Raw genomic sequence first — 22,011 nt, 5'->3', positions numbered from 1 at the left:
GGCAGATGAAAAAGCCCTCTACTTCAGAAGAAAGTTCTTGTTCAATCCCTCTAAAGTGTTTATATAGTCTCTGTGTGAACAAGAGGTCTATGCAATCCTTCACTTTATCATAACTTCTTGCTCCTAGCCCTTTTGGGTCAGATAGATGGGATTTTGATATGGCTATCGATCTCTCCTTATCATACAGCAAACAGTAGAGGCAAGATGTAGAAAGAAAAATCATAGGATGAAGCATTTCTCCTTTGCAACGTGAGGTTATAGTATAAGAAAGCTTATGAAATCCCTGCACTGCCTTAGAGTCGTGCTGTCTCTCCTCTTCTAGGTAAGATTTTTTTCTTTTGTAAACCAATGCTACTCTGCAAAACCTGCAGTTAGTCTTGATTTAATGTAATCTGCTACTAGATATTGTTTGTGTCCTTTCAAGAGAAAAACAGATCTACCTATTTATTTTACTGTTTTTTTCCCACAGTGTTTTTAAGAAATAATTTTTAAATCATTGGAGTAGTCCAGAGATGGTATGAACAGAAAGGGCCACCAAAGCCAAGATTAAGTACTTAGGCTAAACAGCTAAGTTAATACTTGACCCACACTAATTTTTGATTTACCGTTTGAAGGAGCTTGAGATGTCTCCCAGCCCATAGATTTCACCACAGCTTTCTTCCATCTGGCATAGCGAAATTCACTCTCTGAAATTGAGAAATCAGTAAACAGAAAATACATATGTTTACAACTACGAATACTAAGTGAACACTACAATATTAGCTTTTCCTCTTTTGCGTAGTACAGTTTGCTGCACAGAACAAGTATTACAGAACACTGTTTTGAATGCAAAAAAACAAACCAAATCAAACTCCCACAGTTATGTGCAGTAATAAACCTTAAATAAACCTTAAAACCAATTTTCTGCATGTTCACTGATAAGATTTAGAAATAGGACAACATGAAGCAATTGTTATTCATGTAGAAGCTCTTCAATGTTGAAAATACCGTCTTGAAGTAGGGATTACAGCATTGATTACAACCAAAATAGTAAACCAAAATTCTGTTGCAAAAATAAAGAAATAATTGAAAATACAAAAATGCATTTGTCTTGCATGTTTATTAATTATGTCAAATACATTCTTTCTCTAGGAGCACGTAAGAATGGACAAAAACGTTAGTTAGCTAAAAAAGAATGATTAATGTAGGCATTTTAGAGCCAAAAGAAAAGTCTCCCTGAAACAGCCTCTCCTTTTTGCCTCTGCAAAAACTCGTAAACGCACAGGAGCTTTAGGAGACATCTTTCCCCGTATAAATCTTTCACTATTTCTTTGATTTTGCTTGCGATAGATCAAAATCTACTAACTGCAATGCCCAGTGCCAAGTTTATTTCAAAAAGAAGAAAGAAAAGAAAACCTACACATTCCTCTGTGGGATTATGTTCTTTTAATCATTTTCCAATCTTACCATTCAATAAATGGACAAAACAGCAAGTGAAATGCACTTTTCTCTAAGCTAAATATTACAAAGTTGATCTTCAACATTTGAGAATATTCATATATAGCTTGGTTTTTATCAGGATATTAGACTGCAACAAAGGAAAAAACCTATATGTTGGGCACCAAATACTAAGTTTGCAAGTTCTTAAATAATATGAAAGTGTTTTACCCTCCGGGTTGATTTGTGGCTCAAATCGTTCACATGTCACTGCTGTCAAATCTCCTGGATTCAGACTCCAAATTCCAACTCCTTCTGCAGCTCCTGCAGCCATAGCAGCTCCTAGAGCTGTTGTTTCAGGCATTGATGGCTTTACTGAAGTAAATCACAGAGAAGGCCGTGATGATTTTTAATGAAAGTCACTTGATGTCATCAGAACTAAAATATTTACATATATAATATTATATATTTTCTATATGTATTTTCTATATGCTTCCTTAAAGTATACCAATTGCCATTCACATGGTTATGAGGCTAACTTCACCTATGAATTGTCCAAGTCTTTGAAATGTCTCAGATTACTGTTTCTTCAAGAATGAATCATGCAACTGCCCATTTTCACACCATGTGCAGAGCTGCTGACCTCATCCATCAGTTTCCTTAAAGTTGTCCGGACAATAACTTACTATTTGTGTGTCTTCCCTTTCCTTCCACAAAGCAGTGCTCACTGTTTATCAGTGCTGTTCTCCTGCTCTAGAAATTGTGTTATTAAAAGCATTTATATTTAGAAAAGGCATCTTAAAACAGGTTACACACCTCTACTTACAAGCTTGCTTGCCTTCCACAAACACTACAGAAGACCATTCCACCCCCAAAAAGTTAAATCTGTTCCATTAACTCTAGAACTCTTCAAGTAAAGGATCCTTTAAAATCTGGTTTTACTGATCATATCCTTTCATCTGCTGACTACGCATCTACGCAGATAGTACAAGCCTTGTGTATTATGTATTATTAAAGGTAAGCTATCATCTCAAGTTAAAAAAATTCCGAAGTGTCTCACATTTAGGCATAAGAGACATCATGATGTTTTTCTACATGACATTGTAGAAGCTGCATAGTAGGCAAGATGATTACATTAATGCAGCGAATTATCAGTCTTCAGTATAGATGAAGACCTACAATATCCTAATGTTACTCAGTGACACACTGGATCTTTAAGAATGCAAATGCATAGCTTACAATACTCAGCAACTTGGGATTTGCTACAGGTGTCAAAACAATGTCTTCAGAACAACACACCCTTTTCACTGACACAGAAATGCTCCAGGTTTCAAGTGAGGTCTTTAAAGAGTTTTAGTATAACAAAACACATTCTTCAAAAACTTTTTTGCTTTTGCTGTTCTAGAGGGCTTCTATGAAAGAACTGCTATATGATCATTTAAAAAACTTCTGCATTGTTGTTGGATCAGAATAATGGTATTGTAAACTTGGGTTTGTATTTCACATTATGCATGCCAGGAAAACTGGTTACAAGATTCTCGCTTCTGTTGTAACCTCTACTCCCTTCTTCGTTGCTGCTGTAGGAGGAAACAAAATGGGCAATGTGTTTTGTGGGTCCTGCTTTACATTGTAAATAAAATCAAAGGTTTGTGCAGGCGAAGGGAACAGAAAAAAAGGGATTTGCTATTTGCTGAAATGCAAGAACAATAAAACAAGCAGCGGATGTGTGAACTTCTGATTTATTTCTAAGCAAGATTCTCAGGGTCAAAACATTGCAGGAGAGTGTCAATTTCACTGATTTTAAAATCCTTTGATGTTTAGAAATTGATATGTTAACTTCAAAGTTCAATACCACTATAGTGCTGTAATCACAGAATCACAGAATCACAAGGTTGGAAAGGACCCATTGGATCATCGAGTCCAACCGTTCCTAACACTCCCTAAACCATGTCCCTAAGTACTTCATCCACCCGTTCCTTAAACACCTCCAGGGAAGGCGACTCGACCACCTCCCTGGGCAGCCTGTTCCAGTACCCAATGACTCTTACTGTGAAGAATTTTTTTCTGATATCCAACCTGAACCTCCCCTGACGGAGCTTCAGGCCATTCCCTCTAGTCCTGTCCCCTGTCACTTGGGAGAAGAGGCCAGCTCCCTCCTCTCCACAACCTCCTTTCAGGTAGTTGTAGAGAGTAATAAGGTCTCCCCTCAGCCTCCTCTTCTCAAGGCTAAACAACCCCAGCTCTCTCAGCCGCTCCTCATAAGACTTGTTCTCCAGCCCCCTCACCAGCTTTGTTGCTCTTCTCTGGACACGCTCCAGAGCCTCAACATCCTTCTTGTGGTGAGGGGCCCAGAACTGAACACAGTACTCAAGATGCGGTCTCACCAGTGCCGAGTACAGAGGGAGAATAACCTCCCTGGACCTGCTGGTGACCCCATTTCTGATACAAGCCAAGATGCCATTGGCCTTCTTGGCCACCTGGGCACACTGCTGGCTCATGTTCAGTCGGCTGTCAACCAGCACCCCCAGGTCCTTCTCTTCTGTGCAGCTCTCCAGCCATTCTTCCCCCAGTCTGCAGCGCTGCATAGGGTTGTTGTGCCCCAAGTGCAGGACCCGGCATTTGGTCTTGTTAAACCTCATCCCATTGGTCTCGGCCCAGCAGTCCAGCCTGTTCAGATCCCTTTGCAGAGCCTCCCTACCCTCCAGCAGGTCGACACTTCCTCCCAGCTTAGTGTCATCTGCAAACTTGCTAAGGGTGCACTCGATGCCTTCATCCAGGTCATTGATAAAGACATTGAACAGAGCTGGACCCAGTACTGAGCCCTGAGGAACTCCACTTGTGACTGGCCTCCAGCTGGAGTTAACTCCATTGACCACCACTCTCTGGGCCCGGCCATCCAACCAGTTTTCAACCCAGGAGAGTGTGCGCCTGTCCAGGCCAGAGGCTGACAGTTTCTGAAGCAGAATGCTGTGAGAAACTGTGTCAAAGGCTTTACTGAAGTCCAAGAAGACTACATCCACAGCCTTTCCCCCATCCAGTAGTTGAGTGATTTTGTCATAGAAGGTGATCAGGTTAGTTTGGCAAGATCTGCCTTTTGTAAACCCATGTTGACTGGGCCTGATCACCCGGTTCTCTTGCGTGTGCTTCATGATAGCACTCAAGATTACCTGTTCCATGACTTTCCCTGGCACTGAGGTGAGACTGACAGGCCTGTAGTTCCCCGGATCCTCTCTGCAACCCTTCTTGTATATGGGCACAACATCAGCCAGCCTCCAATATTTCAATACAAGAAATAAGTCAGTGATTCTCTAGCAAAGTGCATCTCAGAACTGGGTGCAAGATCTAAAACCGTTTTCTGAAAAAAAACCCAACATTCTCAGGCAGTAGCAAAAGACCAGCAACAACAGCAAAGCAAGCCATCCAACTTGCCCTCATTAACTATTACAAACCAATGTTGCTTTTGGCTTTAAAAAGAAAATAGAAGTTGTAATTTCATCTTACCAACTGGAATACAAAGAATGTCTGACTGGAGTTGCATGAGGACTTTGTTATTGGTCATTCCTCCATCTACTTGTAACTGATTTAGTGGTATTCCACAGTCCTTGTTTATGGCATCTAAAATCTTAAGAGTAATAAGATGTTACAATTTAATTGCAGAAAAATCCACTATGCCCTTTAATTGTAGAATACTAATAATTCAGTATTTGCTGAAGAGCGTTAAACAGATACTTACTCACTCCTACATATGAAGAGGGCAAAACAAAAGGTAGTGACTGTACAGTTTTGTTTAATATACTGCAAGTGCATTCTAATTACAGATATCCTAGAGGAGATACTTCTCCTCTGCTCCTCTACATGCAGTATGTACTGCTTATATAGTCTGAGAGAAGAATTTTGAAGAAATGCTAATGAAAACTACAACATTTATCAAGGCTAACAAAGGAAGAAGTAATACTGAATGCAGTTCTTTTGTTGATTACAGTTTGCAAAGATATTTTCTCTAATTTGATGTGTAAAAGAATTGAAAAACTAAAACATTTGAACTGGCAATCTGGAGGACACGTCAACAGGAACTGCTGAACTTTGAACTGTTTTGAAAGAGCAGCCTCTTGAAATATTTTCAATTAATTGTTGAAAATTGAGAATTTTGTATTACATGGGATAGACTTCAGTGTATTTTTTTTGTAAAATTATGTTTCTTTCTCTTGGACACAGTGGACTGCTGAAAATAAATGTAAACTGTTAAAGTGTTTTCAAAGTACAATTAACTAAGAGTAGACTATTTAATTCACTGATAACTATCGATATGCTTTGTAGAGGGTTTCTTAAATACATAAGATTTGCCTCAAACCTTAGCTGCTGGTAACACTACGGCATTAAATGCAGAATAGTGGGTTTTCTAGGGTTTAGTAAAAGCAGTCAATTAAATATCTCATTTACACTTTTTAAGGTTAGCGCATAACTTTTCTTGACAAAGTTAGGCATTAAATAGGGCAGAATGATTTTATCTTTGCAATTCTTCAATTTATTTGAATAAAAAAAAAAAGAGGTGTGCTTTTCTCAGCTTTAAATTATAAAACTACATAGACCACACAAAAGACCAAAACTACAATGCATTCTGTGCTCTTCTGTAGTGCACAAAGGACCCAGCTATACAATCCTTGCTGGTAACAGTCACTATGTTTTTTTAAAAAGAAAAAAATGTAGTTTGTAAGGCAGTAAAAACTATATAGAGATGAGTTGTCCAGCAGATTCTACCTCTTCCCAGGAATTAAATCAGCGAAGTCCCTTACCAGAAAATCCTTACAGGAATCAAAAGAACTGCCACAGGATAAAAAATTGTTAAAAACAAGAAGGTAAAAGGCCAGATTTCACGGTGTTAGCATCTGTTCATGGGACTGCACTATTCAAAACATTAGAAATAATCTAGAAATGAGGATTCATAGCACAGCAGCAAAGTTTGCTGGCAGTACTAATCTAGTAGTGCTCCCCATCACTTATTTCCTTCACATCTATCATTTCACATTTGTCTATGCTGATTTCACCTGCCTTTTTTATAATTCAGAATTTCAGCAGTACCTTGTAATCTCAGCTTTACATACGGATAGTGTTGGGATGCTCTGGTTTTGTTTACCACTGTGCAAGAGCATGTTGGGTCATACCATGCATGCAGCAGAGATTTAAAAAATTAATAATTAAAGAATGCTAGAAATCAGGAAGGGGTGAAAGATCAAAATGAATAATGATCATGCTGCTCCTATCTCTGTTGTACTGAGTTGGATGAAAAGCAAGGTATCCAAGTATGTAAGTTTTGTCTAATGTCAGCATTGTACTGGTCTTAGAACTGAAAACCTGCTTATTTTTCCATAATGCTTCCTGGAAGAAAAAATGCAACAAGCTTCCTCTGTCTGCACCTCCCTCCTACTCCCACTACACACACTGTCTCTCGTTCTGACATTTGCTACACTTCTCTGCGAGGCAGTTGAGGTCACTAATCCAGCAGAAAAATAGCCCAGCAAAAAGAGGGATAATTTTGTGCTGGAAGGTTCACTGAGCTGGCACATGAGAGGGAATGGATGGGAGAAGGGACAAGGAAAGAGAGGAGCAGACAACAAATTAGATTATCAGTTCAATTTCTAACTTTACCCTGACTTCCAGTACAAGAATTAGACATCCATGCTTCTTCCAAGCCCCCTCCAAGCTCCTTCACTAATTTCTGAAGACTCAGAGAATGTTAGCACAGCTTCAAAAGCAGACATCTAGGTAAAATTTCTCGTTGTGTTTTTCCACGAGTAATTTTTACTGTATTCTATGTCACTACAGAAACAGCAAGCTGTTTTCCTCTTATCCTACAGTTTTAGCTAGGTGTCGTTTTAAAATTCAGTATGTTTAAATAACAGCAGTTTAAGAACATGCAATCAAACTAATGTTTGAGTGTTACCCATTGGGCTCTAAGATTTCATTTTCTCCTGTATTTGTATGGAACACAGGGAGTATAAATTGATAGTAGGCAGTGAAATAAAGATTCTAATGCTCAGATCATGCTGTTATCAATCCCCTTGATGTGGTTCGAGGATTCAATTCTGCTGCAAGAATTTAGGTTTGGTATTGCAGCAAAGGCACTGCAAGATGTAACAGGCAGGAAGTGAATCCAGAATTTCCTTCCTGCTGTCTTGTTCCAATTCATTTTTGTTCTTGTGTACTGGAAGAAACATAAGCCACCTTCATCATAGCAGACAATATAAAATGTAGTGTCCTACACTAATGCAACTCTTTAGTTATGACACTGGCCTTGTCATTTTAATGCTTCTATGTTTTGCCTCTCAAAATACTCACAAAATATGTTAATCTTATTTAAAGTGCTGAGAAAAAGCAGCACTGTCACCCCAAAATAATGTACTACCCAACCACACCATTGTAGGGAGGCACACAGGAACAATTTTATAACATTAGCACCATGTTAAAGAGAATAATAGCATCCAAGTACAATATAAAGCATATGATTAATCTTTTAAATCCTCTCTCTTCCTGAAGCTACAGTGCATTATCATACTAATTTACAACTAATTTAGGACCGAAGTTGCCTTTACCTCTCGGGTTTGAAAGCAGACCGCTTCTAGTGCAGCAAAGGCGATGTGGTTTTTATTTGTAAACTGAGTAAGGCCACAGATAATACTGTTGAAAAGGAAAAAGACCAGTTAGGACACACGTCTTTACCGCACATACTCCTTTACTTCAAACCTAGGCCTTCTAATTCAAAGCTCATTCAGTACCTCCATATGAAGACCGTCTTTTAGTATTAAAAAGCTTGTTTCTCCTTCATCTAAACTCTCTTATACTTGTATTCCTGACAAACATGATTTCAGTGTTGTATCAAAACAATTGCCATAAATCAAAATTTCATTGCCAATCTGCATACAAATGTGTGCTTATTCACCAATACACACACAAACACTGACACAAATTCCAGTCTTCCTTTAAGAAAAAGTAATGTATGATCGAGGCAGATTTTTCTTTAAAAACTAATATCAACTACTACTAAAACCTTAGTAAATTCTTTCATGCTTTCAGTTCTTAAGGAAAAGCCTTGCTGGGTTGTTGCTGTGTTCTACATGCTTAAAGTTGTTTTCGGATCTATTCTGATCATTAGTTCTTTCTGCATCTCCAAAGAGATTTTTGAATATGGAAATTATGCTACATCTAACCACGAGTAAGCTAAATTCTGTCCATGTACTCTGATCTGCACAGCAAAAAATCATCCTTCTATTCTTTTTCAACATCTGAGGAACAGTGGCATACCACACAGAAATGCTGCTGTTTTTGGTGATGGGTACATACAAGTTCAAAGATATTCAAGAACATTTTTAGCTGTTGCCATTCCAAAGATAGTTTCTTAGCAGTTAAAAGGTTAAGCACTGTGATCTGAAAAACTGTAAAAACATGTAACTCCGACTGCTTTTCTTCCTTAAGTACAAAAAGCATCTAAATGCTAAAGATGTAACTACTCAAAACCTTGGGAACTAGATATTCTTTTAAGATTTCTTTTCTCGGTTTAGTAGAGTTATTTTATATTTAAATTTCCTATGCCTCTGACTCCTACGGCACGCTGTGATTCCAGCAACAGTAGGCAAGCTTACAATAGGAAAAAAGACAAATAGAAGGTTATTGTTTGAACTAGTAGTTCTAATTTGCACCAGCTAGCGAAGACTTAACAACTAGGAAAAGGACTGGAAGGAAAGGAGAAAGAAGTGTTCAATAGGCTGGGAAGAAAGCTGGACATAAGGGGAAGGAGAGGCAGGAGAAGTGGGGAGGAATGAAGTAGCCTGTATAATTTGAAACAGTGAATGCAGCAGTCATGGGTAACCGAGCTCAAAAAAACCTAATCCATCAGCACTAAATTCTTCACTTCCTAATTTTGTTGTCTGACAGCTCACAGGTATGTTTTTCTGTTTAGTGAGATGAAAATCCTTTCAGAACCACAAATGTGTGAAGAAAAAAAGCTGGCCCCATTACTGGCGAGAATGACAGAACCATCTTGTACTTGTCCTCTGAAATGTACATCCCAGCCCAAATGTTTTCCCTGCCCTGCCCACTCCCTTATTTTTGGAGGTGGGGGAGAGGAGGGAGAGTAGCTGAGCTAGCTAATCCTTCTTTTTCTTCCAATAGTAGTCCCTCTTTTGAACAGCTTAAATACAAACTAGAAACCCGGTAGTTGTGCTTGAAGATACTACAGAAAATGACGCATCCAGACACATCACAAAACCAAAAAGAGCAATTCATATACCTGCAAGGACTAGTAATACTATTTGTAAAATCATTAAATCTCCCAGCAAATGCAATACTTAGTCAAATCCTTACCCCCTTGCACTGGGTTCCCAGTATGGTGCATACAGTCCTGAAAATGCTGGCACAAAGTAGCAGCCATAAGAAGTCCCCACTTCCGCAGCCAATTTTTCTAATGCACATACAGAAACAGTCTTCACTTAGCTTTTCACAACTGCACCAACACTTAAATATGACATTTAAAGGTGTTATTATTTAAATAGGGAACACAGAATATGATAGGCAGCTACAAAAATAATCAAGCTACATAAAATTAGAAAATACAACCAACTCTGGCACCCTGCTCCTCATTAACTAGCTGCTCATTTGAAACAGTATAAATGGAAGAAGGTGCGCACAGGGGGTTGTAAGAAATGCAAAATGAAAAATCAGAACTTAAACCCAAAATCATACTCGATATTCTGGCCTAGATTCTATGAGGTTTTCAATGGTTATCTTGTGGGTAAAAAATGCAACCTTCAAAGCAGTCCAAAAGGTCACATTACTTGCATTTAAGTCAAGGCAAGCAAGTGAAACTGGATCAAGACCAAAGGGAGTTAAGAACTAAATTCCCATTAATTTCAAATGGATTTAGAGTTCTAAATTCTAAGCTTAAGTATATAATCACAAGGCCACCTACAAGGAAATCTGAAGTTTCTTAATATCCCAGTAATAACTTTGAATATTTTAACTCCCCAGTATTGAAATATTTGTGGTTTTAAAAATTATATTAAAACATCTAGAACACTAAAGAAAGCAATGCTAATGTGCAGCTCCTTCCTATAGAAAGAAAGGAATGTATTTTTTTTTCTGCTTTTGTAAATTTCTTCTGTTTGCATGGATCAGAGAAGCACAGCAATACAGGAAAGTAGGAAAGCTTTTTAAAATGGTGTTTTCATACAGACTCTACTTAAAAGAGGAGTGAAGGCAGAAGGAAGGACATGTTTGGGGAAACAGGAAAAGATGACAAAGTCCCACATGACTTTAACACCGACAAGACTAAAGTTTTTGAAACTCAAACCTTTCAAAGGTCTAGTCAAACTTGTGAAACCGACAGGTACTGTAGTATTTCAACAGCGGACTAATTCACAGTAGTTTATATTCTTCTGTATGATCTGTGAAGCTCTCTTACAGAAAAACAGACTGATGTTTTAAGCTTTTGCTTAATCTTTGAAGTTCTACATAAAATGAATTCTAAATTTTTCAATGTTTGAATAGGATATTGTTATTAAAAATATGTAATAAAATGTTTTTAATGCTGAATCTCATTAAATGAGTCACTTTCAAAGTGTTACACTTGCACACTTTTGACATTTTCTCCTTTTGCAAAGTTTGACATATTCTTAGTTTCTATAATGTCACACACCAGTTTGTTTTTGTTCTGCTCAAGCAGAAAATATCAGCTACCCAAATGCTAAAAGATTAATGAATTCTTAGCTGAAACCGATTACCATCTTTCACAATTCCTTTAAGAACCAGCTTTGCAAACTGAGGTCCCTAACTCAATAGATATGAAGTCTTGTACATAAATAATGCATATGTGGGGCCTCAGTTTCTTGTGTTTATGACAGGAATGAATATACAGGTTTAGGAACAAATACGCTGTGGCTTCTGTAATAGAGAATAAATACTCTTGGCTCTGGAAAATTTGGTTCTGTATGAAATCAGGAAATACACTGTAAGTATAATATCTTTGTGAATATCTACTTGCTGGGGAAATTACTAAAAGAAATACAGATTGCAATAGAACAAAGCTGACAAATGGTTTCAAAGACTGTATTGATATGCTGTATGAAATACATATATTAATAGACAGTGATTTCATGGATGCAAAAACATTGTTTAAACACAGCAAAGTATATGCATCTTCCACCTTTTCCTTCCTGAATATTTGAGCTTTCATTCAACATTAGAGAAATCAAGACACTGGAAAGAAAACCTAAAAAACTGAACAGCTCCAAACTGTGAATACTCACCAACTTCCTGTGTAGTCTTAATGATACCTAGATTGTCCCTCAGCCAACGAACAACAGCACCAGCTATTGCAACAGATCCCTGAGGGAAACAAAATTACTACAACATTAGGAGACAACAACTAGTAGCTTCATGTTCCTTTTTACAAGACTAGAGAGGAGTGGTAGCTATGGCCTCCAATTGCAGGCTTACAGTCACAGCTTAAAGCACTGCCAAAAATGCTTGCAAAAAACCCACAAGTTTCTTGGCAGCTGGGGACTGCCATTTAAAAATGGCAGGCTGTTACACAGGCTCCAAGTGGAAAAGATGCACGTTGTGTGACTTTTCCCATGGCAGGGGAGTTATTATGACATTTTGTAAGCAGTTGGCTTGTCTTTCTAATTTAGGTCTTCTCTTGAATACACAGTTACGACGTCTGGTAGCCTTAGCCTTCTTGTTCTGACAAACTAAGATTTTTATGCTTTGATTTAAAAAACCAGAAAATTTAGGCACTTGTATTTTCCAGCAAAATTGTTCTGCTGCCTCAGCAAACAGTCCTGAATGGCTCCTTCGTATCATAGATGAATGACATGGATTCCATGTCACTCCAAAGAACAAATGGATTTCTCTATAAAACAGCATCAAGTCCATCAAACTAAGCTTCAAGTGAAATGGGAGCAGCATTATATTTTCATTGAAAGCCTCTGCCAGAAGTAGCACGGTGTTTTCTAACCAGTTAGTTATTACAGTTACAAGATATGGGTTTGATTGAAAGGAAAGGCTGAATACATCCGTTTTGTCTCTCTGGAAAGTGTTTTAACCAGCAGATTACAGATGATTCTATGGATAAGGGAGAAAGGACATAACATATCCTGTTGAAGCCATTTCTTCAGACAATATCCTTAAAGACTTGGAGATGAAGAAGAAGCAAAGGAATCATGCATAGGTTTGAGCATGCAGAAATACAAATCATTGTCAAGATAGTTCCAGTTTTTGCTTTAGGAACATGGGTTAAAAATAAAACAAACTTCTCACATACCTGCTCAAAATGAAACCCCAAAAGTTTGCCAGAACATGGCAAACGCAAGATCAACTTTCCTCAGGGAAGGAAAAGGAAATGAACACAGCCTCTTACATTCTAGTAAAGTCTGGTAAATAACAAACTATCCTCCCAGCAAAGAAAATCCTGTATGTTGTTTTTGTCCTTTTCACATGGAAAGGACACTCTCTACTAAAGCTCAATAGCAGCAGAGAATTCAGTATGTGTGTTTTGAGAATAACTATTAGATCAAGCAACGCAGATGGAAGAATAATCATTCTATTATTCCTGAAGTAGCTTTGGTCTCCAATAGGAGCTCAGTTGATCTATGCTTCAGAAAGAGAGCTTTAGATCAGTGAACCCTGAAGTTAAAGTAAAAATCCAGTTTTCTTCAGAATCTGGGTGCTCTCAGAATTGTGTGGAGAACTGAGGAACGAAATTCTGCAAGTAGGCACCTAAGTATTAGTAGGTACAAAAAGCTCAATTGTTACAGGATTGATCTGGAAATTTGATTCAGAATTTTAAAATTCAGTAGTGAAATCTATTAGAATGAAACAAAACCCAAAGACATTTAGTTATGACTTCTCTTATGAGAGGATAATTGAAACACTAGTACTTCTCCCTCTTTTTTAAACAAAAATTTAGCTTAAAAATTTTGCTTTTATTTCATTGTAATGTTAATTAAAGTTTAAACACTGTGTAACAGAACAAAATGTGTTAGCCATCATTCCCTGAAAATAGAAATGATGCAATGTAGAAATATTTTTATCAGATTACATGAAATAGATTGAAGATAGAGATAACCAAAACCACATATAAGCCTTGAGGCACACAAGCTATAACACAAAGCTACTTTGATTTCCATGCAACTGAACATAACATAAGGATACTAGAAAACAGAAGTAAGGAAGGACACATATCATTACAAAAAGGAAGAAATTACTGGACTTACCTCTAGTGCATAACAAACAGGTTTGTCTCTGCCCAGTTTGTAAGCTATAGTGGTTAGAAGACCATGCTCAGAAAACACAGACTAAATGGGGAAAAAGGAAAAAAAAAAAAAAGGTAAAGCACAAACAGAGGAACAAAATATTTAAATAAAAATATTCAAATGATAATAAATAAGAAGCAAAATCTACACTGGACAAAAAATTAAGTATGGAAAGTAAATAATCAATCACTCTAAATAACCACCTAAGATTGAACCCACAGATCATTGGTGTTAATTCTCATTTCCATAAGCTGCCTGAGATCTTTCCAGTCTCCTTATAGCAAAGAATTAAGGGTATTTTGAAGGAGAAATGAATGAGAAGGAAGCCAAAGCTTTGCATTATTTATTCAACTGCAACTACAAAGAAACAATGGGAGAAAATGAAGGGAATAAGTAAGATAGCCAAGACAAGGAGAAACACAACACACTACTTCTGGGTGAGGTTAAGAAACATATACAAAGAAAGAGCAAGAAACTTGCTAGGAAAAGTTCATTGTTTTGGAACTTGAGGAGCTAGGAAATGAAGCCTTAATGAAATGCCATGAACAAATTAATACTTCCTATGTCTTCATATTTCAGCATGCACTTTTCCTTATCTCTAGCAATATAATCGTTGCTAATGAGTTTAAGAAAGGCTGATGCATCATTGTACTCAAGAACTTAAATAAAGATTTTTTTAAAAAAAAAAAACAACAAACAACTAAAAGTGCAACTGACCTTTTGACCTGTATTGCACAGCAAGAAACATCCTGTTCCATACCTAGCATGAAAGCAAAGGAAAGTTAAACGAGGCTGTTTAAAGGACAACCTGCTACTGCAGTTGATGAAACCATGACTTCCCCTGTGGAGAATCAAGACAGTGCTTTTTGCCCCATGAAGGTTGTGCTCTTGTTAACTGATAAAACACTCTCAAAATGCTGATTTTGAATGCAGCCTGTACCTGAAAAAATCCAGTTCCACACCTCTCTGTCTGGCTATTTCTTGTATAATATGTGATCAAAGGGCAGATATGGCTGAAAACTAAGTGTGAATTCCTCTTTGGTGGCAGTGTTTACCTACTTCAATTTGACTTGATTATGAAAGCTCCTTTATAAAATATTTCACAATATTAAGTTCCAGCTTTTAAAGGGGAAAATTTAAGGAACTTTGTTCCTGTCACAAGGAAGAGGGTTTCTGTAAACACATTCAGTTAAAAAAACTTCTAAACATGGCATGTTTCTCATTTAAAGACCACATCATATATATGTATGCACATGCACACATAAAAGGACACAGTTTAATATGATAAGTACAAAACACTTATAATCTACTCCACGCTGCTGTAAGAAATTATGAGTTCTCTAGCTTTCTAATACCCTGAAAATGAAAAGCTTAAACTACTACCGAGAAAGTCTTCAGTTACATCTGGAGAAAAAACCAGTAAAGCAATAACCCAAATAAGTAAAAAATACCACTTTAACCTTTTGGTTTAGCTGAACTTTTTTCAAAAGGTCCCTTGTATTATAAAAGTATTATTTATAAAAACAATTTATGACAATATTGCTCAGAACCATGTTTGTTTTACTAAAATGCAAGGCCACTAACCATTAGATTTGTGCACAAGTATAAAAGGTGAAGTGAAAGTTAATTAGCAACAAGTATGGATTAATGGGTTACTACATCTGTGAAAGTTCAATACTGTGTCTGTACCTACATGTTCAGTTAAGCACATGGTTGCAAATGGAACAATAATTCTATATAAGTAGATAGCTTTTGCTCAAATTAATGTTTGATTACACCATTTGCCCGCTTGAACTGATCAGATCTATTAAACAATGGGCACTAAGAGGCTGAGAAACAGAAAAAAAAACCCCAAATATAAAATTCTTTACACTGAGTTAGACAAAGAAAGAAAATTAAGCACTGCAACTGAAATGAACCCTTCCCATCTAGTAATACTGTAGTTCTTTTGTTGTTCAGGTCCATGACATCCAACTCATATACCCTGTATTTGTTTAACTTTAGGTCACAATTTAAATGATACTGCAACTGACTGAATGTGTTTCAACGAATTTTAAAATGAAAAACCCTCCTGTCACACAGAGATATTTCCTCACGTGACTGTTCCAAAATATACCTCACAAACCATTTAACTTTAGTATCTCCACTATTTTATATAAAAGTTGGGACTGCTCACCACACTCAGAAGGTACAGCTGTAGTTACGTGGTAAGTACAAAAGTATTTGGCAGTTAGCTAGAAAGACAACGTAACACTAAATTCAAAATGGAACAGTGACGCACTATTTATCTTACAACTTTCATAACCACTTACGTATTTTTTGCCTGCCCGTCTTGAAAACACATTTGCCCAACAAGAGCAGCAGACTGGTCTCCCAAGCACTGAAAAGAGAGGTGTTTTTTCAAATGCATGAAAAATGAGCATGAACAGATATTAGGAGCACATAGGTAATTCAAAATAAGGAAAAATCTACAGAGATAACTTCTGCTTTTTAGTACTTTTCCCTTTATAAGACCTGAAATGAAATGTGTTGTACTATTTATGTCGAACAATTTGAAGAAATCAAAATTAAAATTTCCTATGTTTATGAATGTTGTATTGGAAAAAGCTGAGAATCCGCCCAACATTTATATATTATATGATTACATATATATGTATATACTGAACTCCTTTAATAAATAAATCAATTTGCTTCCATTTTGTATCATTACTCATCTTTTAGTTCCTACGTTTCCCACAGCACTACACATACATATAAAAGCTGTCAGCCAGACTCAGCCAGACCTTAAGTTATTAATGAAGAATCAAGTGAACTAATAACTCGACTTCAAAAGTTTACTTCATTTTTAACATGAAGTGAAAATCAATCAACTTAATTTGTAGCAGGATTCACCCATCTTAAAGCTTTTTCCAGATAAATGCAGTATCAAATTCTTATGGTGGAGTCTGAGTTGAAGTACTACTTACCCCAGAAATTGGTACACCTGTCAAAGCTCCAGATTTCTGATTTAAAAAAAAAGAGAAAGAAAAGCTCCAAATTAGCTTTGCGTGACTACAGTTTAAGGCAACAAAAAAGAAGTTAAACTCAAGGGAAAAGAAAGAAGGGTCACATGAGCAACATGGTTGACAGTTCAAGTGTTCATCAGACTTCAGCTTAATGCAGCTCATGCCTAAAATGCTAAAAAATAGAGAGCAGACATTTACAGGCAGACTTTATGTCCCCTCAATGGTTTTTAACGGTGTACAGAAGCTCAGGTTCAGTGTAACCTGTGCAGTCAGTGTCAGGTGAAAAATGCAGAAGTGCAAAAATGGTCAAGTAAGTAGAAAAAAAGTGATCGTGATGACACACTAAGCAAAGGCAAATGCCTCATTTTAAGATACAGCATTTTAAGTCTCATACAGAATTTCTTCCAAACACTGTAATTTTTCAGGTGCATTCTTGCAATAAGTATCATCAGAAATTAATATCCTGGAAATTTTTACTTCTTTTTTTTATATTGTTTCTTTGTGGAAATGCATTTTCAGTGAAGCCATGCAAGTGCATTCCCAATCTGAATATTTTTCTTAAATTCACATTTACTTATTTATAAAATAAGATAGCCAACATTTATTAGCCAGTAGCTGTACTTTCTACTTCACTATAAAAAGAAATATTGAACAGCTTGCAAATTAAGGCAAACACATACATCATGATTACATTTTAGTAACAACTTTGACATGAACTCTAACTGCAACATCTCAAATTTTGAAATATCTACCAAATGTATTGGACTAGAAAGTGTATTTTTACCAATCCTTAAGCAAATGGAAATGCACAACATCTGAATGGAATGGATAAGATATATATGGCCAGCCTAATGGAAGCCTCTACTCACCAGACTAGGACAGATTTTCTACAGTCAGCAAAAGGAAGGAAAAGGGGAGGGGGGAAAAGGAAGGAAAGGAGAAGAGAAATAAAAGTTCACATTTCAAGTGACCAACTATTCTGTTTCAGTTGCCAAGCAGTATCTTTTCCCATTTACTTCACTCATTCACAAATCCAGCTTATCTGATCTTCACCTTAATGAAAGTCAGCAATAACTTCTAGTGGCATCTCTGTTAACAGATTAGCAAAAATTCTTACATTTCAGGCATATTTTAAATAAAAATCTTATAACTTGTTTACTTACAAAATGGCCGTACATTCTCAGCAAAAAAAAGGAAAAAGAATGCAAAATCACAACATCTAGTTTATCAAATTCTGAAGCTTTTAAAAATTAATTGGATATCACTATATCAGAAGAGTAGGTGCTACATCAAAGTAAACTCTCGAAGACTGACTCTCAAGTCATATTCACAGCTGCACTGGAAGCTGTATGATTAAAATCACAATATTCCAAAACATTTTTTTTTACAGAGTGCTATGTAAACATACCCAGCAAAAGGAGTTTATTTTTCAGAAACAGGGCAAGCTAAGGTGTCACTGGTGATTTTCCAGTTCACAGAAATTGACTAATCTTGCCTTCAGTTATGTGGAAATAAGACACTACACATCTTGTCCAGTCTTCTTAGATCACTAAGACTTCCATAGTGACTTTCATCTCTTCTTTTCAATTGTACAAGTAAAAATATTGTGCTTTAATAAGATCAACCTCATTCTTTTAATCTACTGATTATACATTGCATTCTAATGTGTAGTTTCTAAATCAGTTAAGTGGTTTTAATAAATAATCAAATTCTTATCTCACTAAAAACTTCTCCCATCTTGTTTTGCCTATTTGACACTTAAAAGAGAAAAACTCAGATATTCAACTTCATATAACAATACACAACAATAGATAATGACATACAAATCATGTATCAAACAGTAGATAATGACATACAAATCATATATCATACAATATGGGTCTAGAAAACCCACTAGTCTTCCATTATGGGTATGTCAAATTGGTATTGGTATATTTTATACAAGATCTAACTTCACACATACACAAGAAAACATACCATCAGGCCATAAATCTCAGAGGAGCTTCGTACTTTTGGAAGTACTTCCATAGGAATATCAAAAAACCTGGACACAGTACAAAATAATTTATGTACACAGCTAGTGCTAAATCAGAAAACGTTTTACACTGATTTTCTTAAATAAGTTTAAGCTGTAAAGGAAAAAAAAACTACGAAGGGAACTTCCATCTCTACGGTTTAATGCAGTACTATGTTTTTCCACTCTTTACAGTATATGAAATTGAAGTATGGAGCATATATTTAAATACTGTGAAGATATATCCAGCTCTTTCATATGGTAAGTCATTCCTCTTCAAACAATATTTTTATAATGTTGTTATTAATAAATTTAAATAGAGACACTATAATTGCAACTGCATTATGAATTTGATTAACGAATAAAGAAACTATTAAATGTCACCATTTCCATGAAATGGTGTTCCAACTACAGAAAGAAATCAAGGCTTTGCTACTTTTAAATAATCCAGACAGTTCTATTTTGACATCTGGAGAACAACGAATCTTAATTATTGTTTACAGTAAATATAGCAGTAATTTCTGACCTTAGTCTAGGTAATAGATTCTTCCTAGTAAATGAGTTTCTCTGCACTTCACTTACAGAATCTATTTAAATAACAGCAAGATTGAAAAACCGAGCTTACTGGCAGAGCTCAGGGTCCCATTCCAAGGAATGAATGTTGAACAGCATTGTTCTACTGGCATTAGTTACATCTGTACAGTGAACGCCTCCATTCTTTCCACCTGTCAAACTCTGAAGAAAAAAAATATCAGCAGTATTCACTAAAAAACCCATACATGTTTACTGCAACAAATAAAAAAAAAAAAATTCTGCATTCACAAAACTTTCAGCTTGGGACTGGGAACTCCGATATTTCTGCAACACCTAAAGAGGCAGACCTGATATAATGGAACAAAGGCATGAGAGAGCTAACAAGTGTACAGCAGTACCTCCTGGATTCTTATACTGTAAAGGTGGCTAATACACCTTTCTAAACTCCAAGATTCTTCTAAAAGCATGAGCAAAATTTTACAGCAACTTATAAATGCTAAATGACACATAAGCACCTACAAAAAAGTATACTGATACAGGAACAGTAAAAGTTCATATGTATGGAATTTGAATGGAATTTCTTCAGTGGCCTGTACTGACACCACTGTGTGATCAGTGGGCACCATGTATCACAATACCTTGCACAGGAATTTGCAAGATACGGAAATTAATTTTAGAGAGTGCTAAATTCATGAATACCTACCCATATAAGCCATGAATCAATAGTCCCAAACATAGCTCTTCCATCAGCAACTGCTTGCTTAACCCCTTCCACATTATCCAAAAGCCAACGAATTTTCACTGCACTAAAGTAAGTGCTAAGTGGAAGACCAGTCCTAAACTGCAAAATAATTAAAAAAAAAATTCAATGACCATGCACGTATCTTTTCCATGAATACTGCAGTTATAAATTGTGATATTAAGTCAAAAAAAAAACCAACAAAACCAACCCTGAAAAATTACACAAGCTTGTTATTTAAACAAGTACTAAGCATACAATACACAAGTCTGAAAACATAATACCCAAATGACCAGTGCATTAATGGACAAAGATCAAAGCTGATCGAAATGTAGTTCAGAGATCATTTATGTGGAAATAGTTGTTTGCAGAAGCCCTGTATTATCTCCATATGACTAGACAACATTTTGTAGTTTTTGTGATGATAATAAAAACGAGCAGCAGGACACAGGAAAGATAGAATTTGTATTCTACTAGAATTTAAAAATCAAATAACTTTATATACCTGGTGACATCCATTTCTTGGCTATAGAAAAATACACAATATATGTTATAGTTATACAATCAAGCAAGCAAAAAATCAAAGAATTATGACACTGTAGCTATAACAGTTCAGCTACTATTTAAATGTTCTAAAATATCTCTTACCTTAAAAAAGGCTTTGTTTTGTCCTGGAATTCTTTTAAGAAGCTGTTCAACTGTTGACTGGGTTCTCAGGTCAAGCCACACTAAAAACATAAAATTAACTGATCAACTGATTTGATACATAAAAAAATGACATGTACAAGTTTCTTCTACAAAACTAGAGCTCTTGCTATTAAGTTCATGTCTTTATTTTTAGCTTTTAATTTACCTGAAAGTATATTGTATTGTCATTGTAATTTTAATGCACCGTCGCAAAATTTAAAACTGGTTAGATAAACTCATTTGATTTGGAAGAACAAATGATCCGAAAAATTGAAGAGGATTTTCCACATAACAGGACATATATTTTTCTCTACCAGATCATAGGCGTACGATTACTACTATTTTGTTTACAGGTGACTATAATTAAACAAGGAAGTTAAAACAAACAGCAGGTTGATTATTTACTATTTCTTTTAATACTTTGAAATACGTCAGAGTTATCAAGGTACAGCTAGGCTTAAGATAATATGGTAAACAACATACATTTGAATATAGAAGAGACTCCTTTTATTTTCAGCGATGCTATGTTACACTAAATCTGGCACTTGAAATGGCCTAAAAGAGCAAATCTAGACAATTACTATATCTCAGTTGACATAACCTGACATAATCTGACATAACAAGGTAAGTTGAAAATAAAACTCCAAATCAGTAAGTATCCATTAACCCTACTTAACACATTTTCCCTTTAAATTTAAATCAAAGTGTCCTCGAAATTTAGTAGGCTCCTTCATTTGTTGCGATTGAAAAAGGAAGCGACTGGGCAGAAGTCTGAGCTTTGTACATGTCGTTGACATAAAAACCTCCTTAGGAACATTGTTTTTTGTTAAAAGCCCATAAAGCAATTTATCTACCATTAGGTAATAATTTTAACAGAATAAGCTTTTTTTAATTGCACTGGCAGAGAGAAACATAACAGCTTATGACACAGATATCAAAAAATCAAAGTTAGTAGGCTAGGTCACAATGAGATCTGCACAGAAAACTAGGCAAGCATTTTTCTACACCACACTCATTTTATATTACATATTCAGAAAACACATTAGTTACCAATAGCATTATACAGAGGTTCTCCAGTTGTCTTGTCCCAAACCACTGTTGTTTCTCTCTGATTGCTGACTCCAATGGCTTCAGGACAAAATAGAAAGAAGTATCCTTTTCAGAAGGTTTGTTTTCCCCTTTTTGAGGGGTGGGGGAAGGAAGGGAGAGGTGAAGAGGAGGGAGGAACAGGTAAGGACAAGAGGAAAATAAATGGGAAATAAAAAGCTTCCAACTTTTTTTTTATGCTATAAGCTAGAAATATTACTTCTA

At 36.1% G+C, this 22,011-nt stretch overlaps 1 protein-coding gene across 6 annotated transcripts in view; it reads right to left on the bottom strand.

The window, feature by feature from the left end:
* GK (glycerol kinase) overlaps nt 1-22,011 on the bottom strand; it is a 38,847-nt gene that overhangs the window by 6,505 nt on the left and 10,331 nt on the right. For 4 of the 6 annotated variants that reach the window (XM_054073930.1, XM_054073948.1, XM_054073960.1 and 1 more), the window contains exons 4-19: nt 21,751-21,828; nt 20,662-20,741; nt 19,978-20,115; nt 19,366-19,475; nt 18,704-18,770; nt 17,596-17,613; nt 16,688-16,723; nt 16,034-16,101; nt 14,439-14,481; nt 13,683-13,763; nt 11,715-11,793; nt 9,775-9,871; nt 8,007-8,091; nt 4,918-5,038; nt 1,648-1,791; nt 606-686 (exon numbers count right to left, since the gene is read on the bottom strand). In XM_054073930.1, the coding sequence (XP_053929905.1) occupies nt 606-686; nt 1,648-1,791; nt 4,918-5,038; nt 8,007-8,091; nt 9,775-9,871; nt 11,715-11,793; nt 13,683-13,763; nt 14,439-14,481; nt 16,034-16,101; nt 16,688-16,723; nt 17,596-17,613; nt 18,704-18,770; nt 19,366-19,475; nt 19,978-20,115; nt 20,662-20,741; nt 21,751-21,828 (1,326 nt within the window). The remainder of the gene's footprint in view (nt 1-605; nt 687-1,647; nt 1,792-4,917; nt 5,039-8,006; nt 8,092-9,774; nt 9,872-11,714; nt 11,794-13,682; nt 13,764-14,438; nt 14,482-16,033; nt 16,102-16,687; nt 16,724-17,595; nt 17,614-18,703; nt 18,771-19,365; nt 19,476-19,977; nt 20,116-20,661; nt 20,742-21,750; nt 21,829-22,011) is intronic. The other 2 variants (XM_054073941.1, XM_054073954.1) reach the window with 1 other exon arrangement.

This window comes from Cuculus canorus, chromosome 1, assembly GCF_017976375.1.
Source record: "Cuculus canorus isolate bCucCan1 chromosome 1, bCucCan1.pri, whole genome shotgun sequence".
Lineage (NCBI taxonomy): Eukaryota > Metazoa > Chordata > Aves > Cuculiformes > Cuculidae > Cuculus > Cuculus canorus.
The sequence above is the reverse complement of the archived record's forward strand: the minus strand, read 5'-3'. Positions and strand labels throughout refer to the sequence as shown.